We start from the raw sequence: 16,082 nt of genomic DNA, 5'->3' as shown, positions 1-16,082 counted from the left end.
GGAAAGTGCTATTTCAGCCATGTACGGCATGCCAAGTGCAGAGGCTTTCAATGCAAGCTCATGTTCCACACTCGGCGTTGATGGATAGCTGCACACGTTAGAAGAGCTGCTCTCCAGCCATCAGGGAGTGGGACTCACTTTCACACCCAGGTTAAAGGCTAGGGTCCGCATTTTTCAACCTGGACCTTATTTCCCATGCATTGGTGTCTAAGTGACTGATGGGAACAAGAAACTTTCAAATTGGTCCAGTTTTAAGAGTTTACGCTGTAACCAGCAGCCGTGAACCGGGCTGCAATGTAACCCTATAGGACAAATGTTCAGCGTCAGTTAGCATCCATTAAAAGTTCTGTTTTTGCCGCTGACAGGCTCAGATTATTATTCTAAGTGTCTGACAACATTATGGGAGGATGCATTTGTAAGTCGAGCCACGTCAGGGTAGTCTCAAAATAAATAATCACTATTTCTACCCATAGACTGTTAATATTAATGGACAGAGCGTGTGTGACGTCACCCATTGGTTTGTGGAGATCTGCTATGAGTCGTTGAGTTTGCCGTTACGGGCGCAGCCATCCTGGTTGCGGATGTGACGATTATAGAAGAGAGGGAGGAGTGAGGGAGGAGCCACATTGCATTACACACTTTCACTGGCAATCACATCATAGCCACGCCCTAAAACACCCCCTGCTTTATCGCCGATTTTAAAATCAACGAGACCATAATTGCAGAAGACTTAAAACTAGCGATTGAGACCATAAACTCATTATGAAAATGTTTACTGAGGTAATATATATCAAGTGAGAAGTGGGTCACTTTCTCATAGACTTCTACAGAAACCGACCTCCTTTTGTAACTGCACGTGTCGCCCTCTGCTGGAATTCAGATAGAATGCAGGTTTAAGGCACTTTCGCATTCAGGGATGCATTGTCCATTAATATTTCCAGTCAATGTTTCTTCCACATTTATATAAAACAAGACATATTTGTGTGAGCATCAAACATTTTTGTTACCTTATTTTCTATGATGTGGATTTGTTTTACATTTATATACAACAATCACTATTTTTTGTGTATTAAAAATATTTAGGTGGAGAGAGTCTTTTATATACATCCTGAAATACATTTGTGAATCATTCCGTGTGCTTCCATTAAACAGGTATAAATGTATCGTCCTTCCACACTTCTCTTGCAAGTTAAAATTGGTACCATACAACAATATGATCTTGAATACACATCCAGTTCAATAAGAGAGGGCATTATTCCCAAACCTGATTTTAGAGTGTGGGAATGAGTGAGCCCCTGATAATTATTTTGCTTAAACGTGAACAATGTTTTAAAATTGTATAACCTGGTGTTTGTATTCCATTTGCATTGGATTCTGTTATTAATGTATTGTTCTATCTACCTGCCCAGGGACTACGGGCGGAAAATAGCAGCTGTGCTTAAAACTAGTACAATGCATCTCTCCTTGTTTTTATACAAGGCTAATGGGTAATTATGTACTGTCCCTGTCTAAATATAAGTCCTATTACTTGGGACTAAAACATAAGTTAGAAAGTTAGAAAGTGGGAACTTAATTATTACCATGTAATTTGTGATGAGAGCATTACTGCTGATAGTAATACCTTAGCAGGGGCTTATCCATTTCTATTAATCCATTTTTGAAACAATAAATCCTTACTCAGTGGAAGATTCCTTTGAGGTTCTACTCCAACCTGTATGTATATTCAAAGTGTGCCTTCATATTTCACTGTGTGTCAATTAAAGGCCACTACATTTTGCCGGCAACCTATCCATGTCTGTTAGCCATCTTTAAAAGTTGCAGGCCAGTTTAAATAATGCACGGTACTGTACTACATATCTGAATCTTAGCAGTCATGATTATACAGCTACCTACACCTCACCGTGCATGTTCCGGCTACAGATACACACTCTTGTTTTAGCTTGGGTTGTTGTCCCCTCTGTCTTCAGAGTTGGCACACACCATTTTATCTGATCCACTTCAAAAGGATCCAATTCAAGTGATGAAGCAGGGGTATTTTCACTCAGGACTGAGTTACACCAAAGACTATTTCAGGCAGTATCAACGGTGTCCTCTTGGCAGTGGAGTGTGCAAATGGAAGAGGGCAAGTAAACACTAAAGTTTAATGAGTGAAGAAGAGCTATGAATTATTTTTGCCTTTTTAATCTGCTTTATCTCTCAGCCTTTCTAATGCTTAGATAACTAAACATGTGTATTAACATGTCATGATTAAGAATGCTTAGAATGAAAAATAAGATAATCTGACTGAATGGAAAAAACACTCACATGTTAAATTAATATTGTTCATTGACACATTTTACTCTCACTATGCATCCAATATGTGGTAGCACTAGAAAATGTCTCCATCGTTATTAAAACCTTGAGGGATGCACAGTAACTGTTTAGTAAGAAACATTGTTGCTCAGCAACCTTGTAAACCACACCTTGGTTCAGTGGAAGGAATTATTTTTGCTGCTGAGTAAATTTAAACTGCTGAGATGTATCAAGCAGGATTGGAAACCACCAGGACAAAAATCTTATCGATGTTGTAGTGCCCTATGGTAGTTTCCAATCCAATCCAATCCAATCCAACTTATTTGTTAAGCGCTTTAAAACAACCAAAGTTGACCAAAGTGCTGTACAGAAGAATAAATAAGACATCATAAATAAAATACATAACAATATAACATGAATACAGAATAATAGCTGCGCAATGAAAAACAATCAATCTAAATAATTAAAAGAAGTACAACAAGTCAACATTTTACTAGGTGTCAAAGGCCACAGAGAAGAGATGGGTTTGGGGATGATATCTTGTGCCAAAAATCTTTTAAACCCCGCACTAATCATCTCTGGATTTATCTCCAGATTTACCCCCCATTAATCTTAATTTCAGACTGAAATTTAGAACCCGACCTGTACCTGTTGAGTTAAACTGTGAGCTGCTGGAAACGCTAGACAGAACCAGAGCATGGTTCACATAGCAAGAGGATGTTCTGTTAAGCCTCAGAGATGGCAAATATGTCTCAGTATGACTCTGTACCTCCACTTACCCACTGGGTTGGGGTTCTGTGTTCAGGTCTGTCATTGCTTCTAGTTGTTTGGAAGTTGAGTGTCATCAGCATAGCACTGAAACATATTTTTGAGTGATGAGGCCTGAAGGGAGCATTGGAATGGACTTAAGGGGAACTTTGGAGGACCCCACATAACAAAGGGGTCAGAAGATAAGATTTAATTTCTGATGCAGATGAAGTAACTATAACATATCTGAGCCAGAGGTTCGGCCTCTAGATGAGAATGCTTTGGTCTACTGTATCACATGCTCTTGGATTCCCTTGGTTTTTTGTTGATACCTTTTGTCTTCGTTTTTGGAATCGGTTTTTCCTGCTGCAGCTAACAGGACTCCCTTGGTTTGTTTGTGTTTCCTTAATAAATCCTCCACTTCAAACGTTCTCCTGCCTGCCTGCCTGCTCTCTGCATTTTGGGTCCGCCATTCCCTACTCCTCCCTGCTACAACGCAACACTCATCCCCTTCTCTCTCTGGATTTTCTGTCTTTGTCTCTGTCTGTTTAAATAAAGGCAAAAGGCCAATCAAATATATGTTATAGATTCATTGCTTCATATTTTCCAATGTGGTGTTGCCCTTGTATAACATCTGTCAGATGATAGCAAACGCTTGAGAGGGTCCTCAGCCCCAGGAAGAGTTCAACTCCACACTGTTGCTGTTTATTTAGTCCTGTGGCATTTGCCTGGATTTTCCTCCACCCCTAATGCATACAAACCTATATATATATATATATATTTATACAACAGGAAGTTTCCCAGGAGACCTTTTAAAGGAACCAGGGATATAAACTTGCACTGTATAAATCAGCTGAGCATCTTGCAGCCTTTCCCTCCGATCATGTCTGAATCCCCACAGAACACCACGTTGAATTTCAGACTGCATGCACGCTTTTTCTGCCTAACGTTACTGAAACAGATCAGGAGCTACAAGTAAGCGGACTGCCAAGACGTCACTGCAGCTTTCTCTGCTGAGTGTGTGTGTGTGTGTGTGTGTGTGTGTGTGTGTGTGTGTGTGTGTGTGTGTGTGTGTGTGTGTGTGTGTGTGTGTGTGCATCTGCGCGTGTGTGTCCTGCCCTTGGTGAAACATAGAGATCAAAGGAGAGCTGCAGCTCAGTAAGCTGCAACCCCTGTCCTTCAGTTTCATTAAAGCCATTCATTTGGAAGGATTCTGTTATTCTATAGTATTGAGAAAAAACTCATAATTCATATTAAATATTTTGTCAGTAAGAAAGACCCAATAGCCAGGCTCTGTTCTTCCCCTCTCTAGTGCCAACCATAGACAGTATATAAACTGGACCAACAGACCCCGTGTCTCTGGACGGAGACCAGTGGAGGATATCAGAAGTCTCTTTCCCGGTGCTGGCTGAGTGTTACTGAGCAGCCTCCAACTGAGCTTGAAGACGTAGATGTGACGTGAGCAACCTGTCTGAAAGTTGTAAATCTTCTGGTAGCTGTGCCGAGAGAAATCTCAATCATTTCCAATCTTGCAGAGATGGAGAGCGTAGGTATATGTAAGGAGATAAAATAGGAACAGGCTAATTATTGCTAACTAAAATGCTAGTTAACATTGGTAATTCAACTTAAACAGCGAATGTAAGTCCAAACTGCCTGCGAGCTTCTCCTGTACTATACAGTAATTTCTCTACTATGCGACAGTTAGTCGCATGGTTATGACACAATCGTTAGCCTATTTTTACAAAAACGTCTGCTACAGAGCCATAACGTGAGGTACAAGGTAATAGAGCCTTTTATACATTGTCGTGTTTGTTTAAACAATAAACAATGGACAAATAGAGTCTTTAAACGCTTCAGATGTAAAGTTATTTGCTGTCAAAGTGGCGGCAAAATGAATGGCAGTTAATGGAATGCTAACGGGAGGTGATGGCTTGGTAGCATCAAAATGGCGCCATAGGAGCTACACGTTCCGGGGAGAGGCTTACCCCCTTGGCACCAACACACACTGTGCAGGATCTGTCCTGATGTCAGCAGGTTTAGCCACAGCAGCAGAGGAGACGTGAGTCAGCTGCTCAGTAAGTTGGTTAGTCTGTCCGACATTTTGGGTAAATATCTTTCACAACTGCCAAGTTAAGACAAAAGGAAATACGTTGGTGTTTATTTACTATTTATGTAGCACTGCAGGGGTGCAACATCAGACCCCTGGAATCCCTTCACACACACACACACACACACACACACACACACACACACACACACACACACACACACACACACACACACACACACAAAGTTTGTTTCACAGCAGGTTGGAAACTGTGGAGCCTCAGTCCCACACTGTTGACAGGGGTGATTTACATGCACACAGCGCTCCGTTCATCTTATACCACACACACACACACACACACACACACACACACACACACACACACACACACACACACACACACACACACACACACACACACACACACACATTGCTGTTTGACATTTGGGCTGCTAACCAATGGCACAGGGTCATGTTTAAAGCTCAGCCAGGTGCTATAAGTGCTGCCTGCGCACTGGCTCTCTCTGCAGTCACTCACAGCAGCCGGGGTTCCCTCACATTGGCTCCCAGTGAAAGGGCAACACAAGGAATTAGTGCCTGCCCATACTTTTTACACTGAATACTCTGCATCTGACACAGACTTACCTGCAGAGAAACAAGGGGAAAGAGTCAGAATGTTTGCTTACGGACGAAGTAATTTCACATGGAATGGAACTCTGAGAGAGCTGCAGGGCAGCTGGACAGGTAGGCTGAGTCTGATGGTGTGTATGTGTTTATGTGTGTTAGGCATATATATATTTCTAAAAAGAGAGATAACCCTATAGTGAGCATTCTTTGTGTTTAATTTTTTTTATATAAAATAAAAAACAACAACTTACTGTTACAAATCTTTTCACCTGGCAGTCAAAATCCCAAAGGGATCTTCATTATACAATCTTCATCATCATTGAAATGCACAGCCAAACTGACACATTGTTGCTGAGTGACAAAGAAAGAATGCAAAGAATGACAAACAGAAATGTGGCGCAGCATCTGGCTGTTCTGTCACAGAGAAGCAGAGCGATGTCCAACTGCACTGCTATCTCTGCTATGTGACTGCGTTATGTCCTGAATGTGAGGGCGCATTCTGTGTCCCGGCCAAGTGATGGGATGTCACATCAGATCATAGGCATAGCAGAGAGCAGCATCCAACAGTCTAATGACACATTAGAGACGTGTTCATGCTGAGCATACATGCATGCATGCATGACTAATTGTTAACATTTAAATGAGTGTGACATTTAGGATCTATATAGTGTGTATATGTATATAGTATAATTACATCCATGACATGTAGACTACTTTGTACTAGCATTCCCACAATGCAATGTGTTGCCATAGCCGTGTGACACTACAGCTGTCTGTGATGACACCAAATGATGACGTTTAGAGTCCGAAATCTCAACGTTCCACTCACTATCGAGTACCAACATAGAGAGAAGTGAATGAGTGAATAAGGGAGCGGCCGCTCTCTGTCATTTTCAAACCCCCACCAAACCAAAGTTCCTACATTTCGAACAATATGTCCTAAATTTCACAAATACAGACAAATGCATTCCTTTCACGTTGAGCTGATGCTTTTGCTAGTTGGCCCCATGTGCTAATGTCAGTGGATTACTTCAGAGGAAACACATTGTTAAGTCCATTCTTCGTGGTTTTGAAAAGGAAAATCAACCACCGTCCAGCAATGAGAAGCCACCCAGGCCAAGTTTGAAAATTTGGACTTGCACATACACATATATACCATTACTAAGCATTGCAGATACTTGCATATGTATATGCATGAAAGCGTCACACATACATACATGCATATACATACAGTGCATGCACATGCACGTACATGCATAGACATACATGCATAGACATGCATACACATGCACGTACAGTACATGTGGGATTCAGTGACTGACATATACATTTTCTTACTTATTAAGGCATTGATTTGGATCCATACACAGCCCCACACCTTAAGAGTACAACACTGTGTGTGTGTGTGTGTGTGTGTGTGGTTGGGTGGGGGGGCCTGTATCATGTTAAGTTGCTATAAGCAGAGCTCCAAGAAGTCGTAGCACAGATCCTGTTATAGTTCTTTTCCACTTCAGCCCTGCAAGACAGACAGACAGACACATGTTAACAGCTGTTTTCTGACGGCCAGCTGTCAAACAAACTTTTCCAAAGTGTATTATATGCTATATACAGTACTGTACTAATACTATGACACTGCACTGTATAGTGGTGAATGTGTGTGTCATGGTACTAATTGTACAAAGGTCTGCTAAATGTAAATAAAACTAACTGATGTGACTAAGAATGAAACTACTGCCAGTTTTAACATTTCACAGATAGTAGAAAATATTTTCTAATGACTTTCTATATTCTGGAGTAGTCTCTGAAGTTTTCTCCCCCATGCACACATGCAGCAATGACATGTAACAGGTCACCTCCACTCTGTGTGGAGCAGGACAGTCAAGGGACAACACATGGTGACACAAGAGAGTAGGGCTGTGCAATTAATCAAAATTTAATCGTGATTATGATTTCTGCTCCCAATGATCACAAAAAAACAGAATAATCTCATTACGTTTTGCAAGTAAACTCTTATTTCCTCTTGTTTTCTGAATAAAAAAATAAAGTTTAAATAGGAAAAGTATTAAGACAAATTTCAGTATTTTCTTTTTACTGTTGATTTATTGAACTTTTTTTAAGTTCAATAATTGCAACATCTTTCCAGAAGTCAATGAGTAATCGTGTTTAATTATCGTGATTTCAATATAGACCGAAATAATCGTGATTATATTTTTTTCCATAAGAAAGAAACAGAGAAAGAATCCTGTCCCCAGCAGTGCCCTGGGTTCTGTCTGTGTATAGACTTGTATCACATGTAAATGTGAAAGATATAAACAGCACTTTACATGTAGAAACATGATGAGGAACCATTAGTTTTTACCCATATGATAGACTGTAACAGCTGGCTGACTAACAGAAAACATGTGCAGAGCTATACCTTTAGTGTTGTCATGTGGGTGTCCTTGAGCTCTGACAAACACATCGAATGCATTTCCTTCCTCATGGAACATTATTCACATTCATACATTTTATTAGCTTACAGTCTTCCTCTTGTTCTTCTTGTTCTTCTTGTTCTTCTTGTTCTTCTTCTTCTTCTTCTTCTTCTTCTTCTTCTTCTTCTTCTTCTTCTTCTTCCTTGCCTTTGTTGGCAGGGCATTGCAGCACATGTTGGTGTGTTATGCCACTGGTTGATCAATGAAGAAGTGTGAAACCATTGGGAGGACTGTGTGTCACACCCATTCCTATTTTATGTAGGGTTTTAAGATAAGAAAAGCCTTTATTGTCTCCCCTGCAAGAAATCTGTCTTGGGCCTTCAAGAGATAACAGGTGACAAATCCACATTTACTGTAGCCTGACAGGCCAGACCCACATCAAGATGTTGGGTCTGGGAACTCACCATTGACAGGGCTTGACCGTATCCGGTCGGCAAAACTCCGAACACATCTTCCCTTTTTTAAGAATGACTTCAGTGCCGTTCTTTGTTCTTTTCTCAAAGAAAAGCTGAACTCCAAGTCTTCCAGAGATGCAGCCAAAGCCGATGTTTGCCAGCAGCAGCAGCCATCTTCTTTGTTTTCAAGTATCGGGGAATTCACGCCGAACCGTCGCAACTCTGCCGTCATTATGTTAAGCCCCGCCCAACGACTCTATACACGATGTGATTGGCCTGACTAGAGTTTGGTTTTTTTTCAGCTCGCAAGCCAACGGGTGCAGCTTGGGTGCGTCTAGATTTCTAGGCTACATTTACTGAACTTTGTTGTGTCAGCTCATTGTTTGTCTGTCTGGCACACTGTTCTGCTTCACTCTCACAGCTCTCATAGTGTAGTAGCAGCAGCAGTGCTGCTGGTTCCAGTTACAAGGCCCTGATAAACTCAGTGAACCTGCTCAGCAGCAGACAGACAGTCAGAGACTAGCTGGTGAACGTAGAGGAGTATTTAGCAGCTACAGAGACAGATGTTTCCCTCAGGAGACTAAAAACAGCTGAAAGTGAGAGAATATTGGACTGGCATTCATCAGGTGGACACAGACACAAAGACTCCTGATGAATGATCATGTTGCTCTGTAACTGCTGCATGTGGAAACAGGCAGCTGTTTGCTAACAAGTTCAACATGTCACCTGAGAAGGTGATGATGTGTTAGTGTTTGTGCCGAAATATCTATAATTGAATATGAATACTGAATTACCTGGGGCATATCTGGTTCATTCCTGGCCACAAAATGCTTTCCTACAGTCTAATAATATTAGAGATTATATGAGCAACAGTTGTAAAAGGAAAGTTTGGTTCTGCTGTGTCCAGCGACTAGATGAGGTGGATCTATGTTTGGGACGGAACTGTTAATGCTCTCAGACTGAGTTAGCGCTTCAGGATCACAGGAAGAGTAAAAAGGGAAATGTGTGTTACACTGACTTTTGCTCTTTGAGCATTCCTTGCCTGCACTGGAATGTAAAGTGGTTTGACCCTCAGCTCACCAGTCACTACCATGACACTGCTGATCACACACCATGTTACTATGGCAACGTCACGGAGAAGTCTCACGCCAGTGGAAAAACAGGGTTTGATGGCAAGATTGTGCAAGTATGGTGCCTGTGTGTATGTGTTTGTGTGTGTGTGTGTGTGTGTGTGTTTGTGTGTGACACAGGTGGACATGATAACTCAGCGGATCTGTGACCTTGTGCACGCACGCACTCTGTATTATTAGCACACAGATGGCAGGTTCAAAGGCAGCTCTGAGAGGAACCTGCTGTTGGCCAACAGTTAACAACCAGGAATCAACACGTTGAGACACCAATCACCCTTTTATAATAATGAGAATGCTGCATTAGTTATTAATACAGTTATACTGCATATCATGTATAGTTTGTTGTGCAAACTGAAATCAATACGGTAAATAGTTCTTGATGTAGATGTTTCGCATATGTAAAGGAAAGAGAGAGAGTGCATTTTTCCCTCAGCAGTACCTGCAGGCTGCATTTACCTGTTCAGGACATCTACGTGGCAATATTCACTTGGTACTTTTTTGTAATCAGCATATTTGTGATAAGAAATGGCCGTCAGGTGTTATTAGTTTGTGACTACATTTGGCTGAGAGGCGTTTCCAACATCACAATCCCTGGTGGAAATGGAAAAGACAAAATGTTTACAAAAAATGCCATGAAGTTGAATCACCGCCTCTCTCCTAACCAGTATGAACATGAAGTGAGGGAGGATCACACTGCAGTAGTTACCGGTTGGCACCATAGAAGAAGTCGGGGGAGAACATGTAAACTCCACACAGAAAGGCCATGCACCATTAATCAACCAACCAGAAACTTGTTTTCTCTGTTTGTCTGATTTACAGCTACATTTCATCACAGAGGGCCTCCTGTGCTTCATGTTTTTAACGGCAGTGTGATATCCATCCCATCAGTGTTAAAGCAGAAATGCTCCAGGATCAGTGCACCAGAAATAAACAAGAGTGAAGCCCCAATATCAGCCTGTAGAGCCTGCAATGTGCATCGCAACAATATCAAAGAGTTGGACAGAACAACATACTGATCACTTTTCTATTCTTAGAGCCCTGAGCATGGAACAGAAAGGTCATGGAATCACTGCCCCCCCACCCCCTCCCCACAGCCCTGTGGCATCAACCACTATCAATCTATGTTACAAATCTACAATACTATTCATTATATAAAAGTGGATATTGTTAATTATTCATACATCTGTGTCAACATTAATGTTGGTTAGGTCAGCCTTCTGGGCAACTGAGCGAATGTTTTAAACATTTGTCCATTAAAGTTTTTTTTAGATTATTTTTTTGGGGTTTTCCCTTTATTATAGTGGCAGTGGATAGACATGAAAGGGGGAGAGAAAGTTATGGGGATGACACACAGCAAAGGGCAGCAGGTCGGATTTGAACCTGGGCCACTCAGCAACACGGGGCGAACGTTCTCACTTGCAGACTAGTTTTCACACTCTGACAGAGTAACTGCAACGTGTAGTGTCCAGATGTCACAGTTGATGTCATGCTAATATCTGGATGTATTGTTTTAATCAAATCATAATTTCAATTTTTTTTTTAACTAGTTGAGTAGTCTGGATCAGCTGCACTTCATTTTAAGGATAATCACCAGATGTTCCTCTCTCTGTGTGTTGCCTCTGTCTAACTCCGTTCTCTTCGGGGAACAACAAACTTCGAGCTAACGAGCTACACGCTGAAAATGTCAAGTTTGACCGCTGACCCGCCTTCCAGGGTCTCTTCTGACCGGCCTTCCAGAGTCTCTTCTGACCGGCCTTCCAGAGTCTCTTCTGACCGGCCTTCCAGAGTCTCTTCTGACCGGCCTTCCAGAGTCTCTTCTGACCGGCCTTCCAGAGTCTCTTCTGACCGGCCTTCCAGAGTCTCTTCTGACCGGCCTTCCAGGGTCTCTTCTGACCGGCCTTCCAGAGTCTCTTCTGACCGGCCTTCCAGAGTCTCTTCTGACCGGCCTTCCAGAGTCTCTTCTGACCGGCCTTCCAGAGTCTCTTCTGACCGGCCTTCCAGAGTCTCTTCTGACCGGCCTTCCAGGGTCTCTTCTGACCGGCCTTCCAGCTTTCCAGAGTTTCCGCAGACCGGACGACTTCTGCTCCTGTTGCCTTGTTGCCTGTCCCTGTTCCAGTTACCGTGTTGGCGGACCCTGGCCCAGCTGGCCCTTTGCCTGCCCGGCCCCCAGAGGGTGTCAGCCTTCGCTGTCCTGCTCGGCCTCCAGAGGGTGTTCGTGGTCCTGCCTGGCCTCCAGAGGGTCTTCGCGGTCCTGCTCTGCCGCCAGAGGGGTTCCGCCTTCATCGTCGGCCGCCAGAGGGGTTCCGCCTTCATCGTCGGCCGCTAGAGGGGTTCCGCCTTCCGCCGCTGCCCTCAGCCCCCATTTCCCTGTAACAAGCTAGAGAGTACATTCTGACAACATGGCTTTAAAATAGCAGCAGACTGTTGCCCTCACTGTTGTCTGCAGTGAAATAACCTGGCAGCTGAAGCAACAAAGAGGGTCTTTCCTTATTATTGAGGAAATGGAAACGTGTGTGTGTGTGTGTGTGTGTGCGCATAGTATGTGTGTGTGTGTGTGTGTGTGTGTTTTGAGCCATGTATGGGAATCCTGTCTGTCAGAAATGTGTGTCTGATTTCAGCTGTGGATTAGCATTCTGTCCCCAAAGGGAATAACAAGGCCTATTAACCGGTTCCATCTCTGAACGCGCGTATGTGTGTGTGTGTGTGTGTGCGTGTGTGTGCGTGTGCGTGTGCGTGTGCGTGTGCGTGTGTGTGTGTGTGTGTGTGTGTGTGAGAGATAAGGAGAGAGCGCTGTAAAGTTCATGTGGGCTGGAAAGCTGGCTGTGAGCTCACTGACTGAAAGTTAGGATTAAGGATGGGATCAGTGTGTCCTTCAACTTGACCCAGTCTGTCTCCATTACAAATACAAACACACACCCACGCACTGCTCATCCTTTCTACTAAAAAGGCTTGTGCTCGGCAGTTTCAGAGCTGATCAGGATCAGGTCTTTACATGGACTTGATGCCACTAGTGCGTATCGAACACTCTGAAGTGATGTTACAGAGAGCTCGCTGTCATCACCTCTAATGAGAAGAACTGAGCTGAATGACACACATCCGATTCACAGCAAACACAGCAAGGCGTCCAAATCAATGTTGGTAATTCCCTTTTTTGATTGGCTGATTAGCTGTTACTCACGATGTGTAACCAATCAGATAGTGCTGTGGGCGGGAGTGAGTCAGAGCGGGGACTGCAGACAGGCAGCTGCATACACCGTACAGGGAATTATAATCAATTTCAAATATATATGAAATATGTCAGACTTTTATAGATTTTCAAAGAAAAAAGGACAATGTTTGTCATTGTTTTGTTGTGTTAATTGATTTTCAATAATTAATATACATACATTTGAATAAAGCAAGCATATTTGTCCACTGTTATGTTCATACAAGTAATTAAATACTTGTGAAATATCCCTTTTGAACAGAACAAAAAATTGTGATTAATTGCGATTAACTATGTTATTTGATTGACAGCCTAATTCTTGATAATGTTATTACATAAGAATAATAATCAGCTTGGCTGCTTTTGTTACTAATTGCACTTATGTTGTTAGTGGTTGATATAACTGAAGTTGGTACACAGAGCAGTGGGGGTGGGGTGGGAGGTGGGGGGTGGGGGTGTGTGTTTCTGTCTGAGAGCTATTGTGGTACAGTAACATGTTAGTTTCTTTGTCTGTGGTTTCAGAGGCTTGGCTCACTGAATAGAGTTTGGTGATTGTAATAAAAAAGGGGCTGTTTAAAGGTTTGTTTTATAGCAGCCATCCAAAGCATTATTGGCTGTCCACTGGATGTATTGTGTGTCCTGCAGCTGCCCAGCTGGCCTTGTCAGGACCTTTTTATAGTGGCAGCCTTCTCAACACTGCAGCACAAATGTTTTCTGGAGCTCTTTATCCTGCAGGGGTAGGGTTACACACGCACTGACACACAACCAGCCACGCTTTTAACCACTTTTATTTATCTCCGTGTATCCAATAGTTCTACAACATGAACAAAGCACATCAAGGGGGAAAAATTTAAGGAGGAAGATTTTTTTATTTATTTTGCGTTTCGAGAATAAAGTCGAAATGTCGAACATAAAGTTAACATGATGAGAATAAAGTTGAAAATACCATTTTGAGAATAAAGTCGACATGTTGAGAAAAAACTTAATATTTCAAGAATCAAGTCAGACTTTTGAGAATAAACCAAACTAGCTTTACAAAATGCATTGTGGAGGCCTATATGAACTCATGAAATTATACTTCAGAATCGGTTTTAATAACAAGGAAATTCATAAACACAGTATGGTGATAAATAGGACCTTGAAGAGATTGTGCCAAAAATTGCGTCTGTTCACAAGGAGACACCACACAAGCTTGGAAGAGGTGGCCGTATTCCTGCAAACTGAAATAACTTGTAATGGACAGATGCAAGGGTATCGATGGTTACACCTACGCATATGTTGTATCACAAGACACAATGAGACAATTAATCAAATAGTTTGATCCTGAAGGAGTGGGGCTCAGGCGAGCGCGGCACTCCAAGGACGTAACCCATATCTATGATTTTGCCTACAAGGCAGCTGGCATGGCAGACAGTCACTCTAATGTGAGTAAGTGATAAAGGAGTTAAATTTATTCTCGTTTTCAACATTTCAACTTTAATCTCGACAATTCAACATTATTCTCGAAATGGTAGTTCAACTTTTTCCTCGTCATGTTGACTTTATTCTCGAAATGCTAAATAAATAAAAGATCTTCCTCCTTAATTTTGTTCCCCTTGATGTGGCCCTAATGCTCCGTCGTACTACGCACACAGAGCCTGACCCTGGGGGTTAAGTCAGGGGGAGTCTCCGTTTCTCTCTCTCCTTACACACAGCAGCAGCGCTGCATGTGCGCGTCTGGCTTGCTGTGAGAGAGAAAACGAGAGAGACAGATGATTTAAGTTTCATGTGTGTGTGACGCTGTGTTCTCAGTGGTGAGGACGCACTTTGGATTTCCTCCGTCTGCCTCCCCCCCGATCTCTGCCTGTCTGAGTGCTCCTGTCCTGTCTTTTTTTCTGTTGGTTCTATTGGTTAGTCCATCTGTTCATCTGTCTGTTTGTTTATTTATTTATCTGTCTGTCAGTCTGTCTGTCTAACAGTGTGTTTATCCCTCTGTCGGTGCGTCTGTCCTCCACAGAACGACGTGGCCCAGCTATGACAGCCTCGGCGAGCTCCTCCAGTGGTTTAGAGGTCCTCCTCTCGGCCCTGCAGGTAGGGATCCACAATGCATTGCTTATATTGTTCATGCTATTTTACATACAATCTAACATCTAACATTGAGCTGTGAAAGTGTTGGGCTTATTATGTTTTGACTTAGCAGTTATCTGCACAGACTGAACAGTTTTGAAATTCTGAATACCTGTTGCAGTTATTGACATTTACAACAAAGTTCTTAACAGTAATGCACGTTAGAAAATGTCCATGATGTCTTTGATTTAACACAATGCACACTATGTGAGGTTGTCACATGAGCCAGCAGGGGCTTTACATGATGAGACCAGAGACACCAGAATTAGTCATGTATCCCCAGGAGATTTGGGGATCTGTGGCTGCGTGCTGACATTTCAGACTTGGTTGACCTCTATCATTATCAAAAGCAGGACGGTTACATTACTGTAAGACACTCCAGTAGAAGTACGAAGGACTCTTTGAATCACAGTACTTCCATTTAGTTACTGTGGCGAGACAACGTGGCATCCTGCCTGTACATGTGTAATTATGAACAGGCCCTACCAACCAACTCCTCTCTGGTTCACTGATGTTCTTCGAAGTGGACTCCGTCTTTTCAAAGGATTCTCACAAACTGACTCATGATGGAGATCCGGGTCAATCTGACACATGAAGTCCTTCTGATTATCTGATTGGACCATGACAGAATGCAGATTTAAGGCTCTGCAGCTTTTCAGATATGCTTTCTCAGAGATAGATCATTCACACATTCACTTCCATCCACCTTCTTTGCATTGGAGAGGAGATAGAATTCTCAGAGTCTGTACTGGAAAACCAAAACTATACATATTTCTCACTATATGTAAGAAAATATGTTTTCTGTTTGTAATTTAGGAAAATCAATCAAATTAATTTCTTTGAGGCAATTAGTGAGAAACCATGCTTTTAGGTAACGATAAACTACCTGTTGCTTGTGAGTAACACCAAATAATACATTAATATCAACATCGTTCCTCTTGTAGTGGAAAGTTCCCAGAAGATGAAAAACTTACCGAGAGGAAATCTTTGGTGCCAACACAGAAAGTGGACTCATTTCAAACTTACCACCACTCAGAAATATAATGCAATTGATTTTGGTTC

The 16,082-nt window shown here is 42.3% G+C and overlaps 1 protein-coding gene across 3 annotated transcripts in view; it reads left to right on the top strand.

Moving 5' to 3' along the window:
• The first annotated feature begins 5,668 nt into the window (after window positions 1-5,668).
• Window positions 5,669-16,082, top strand: part of agbl1 (AGBL carboxypeptidase 1) — a 111,305-nt gene continuing 100,891 nt past the window's right edge. The window contains exons 1-2 of one of the 3 annotated variants that reach the window (XM_028585824.1): window positions 5,669-5,830; window positions 14,911-14,984. In XM_028585824.1, coding sequence (XP_028441625.1) covers window positions 5,761-5,830; window positions 14,911-14,984 — 144 coding nt within the window. In that variant the 5' untranslated portion in view covers window positions 5,669-5,760. Of the gene's footprint in view, window positions 5,831-14,251; window positions 14,339-14,691; window positions 14,804-14,910; window positions 14,985-16,082 lie in introns of those variants that run through there. The other 2 variants (XM_028585826.1, XM_028585825.1) reach the window with 2 other exon arrangements.

Source organism: Perca flavescens, chromosome 8, assembly GCF_004354835.1.
Source record: "Perca flavescens isolate YP-PL-M2 chromosome 8, PFLA_1.0, whole genome shotgun sequence".
Taxonomy (NCBI): Eukaryota; Metazoa; Chordata; class Actinopteri; order Perciformes; family Percidae; genus Perca; species Perca flavescens.
This window is presented reverse-complemented; position numbering and strand designations above follow the sequence as displayed.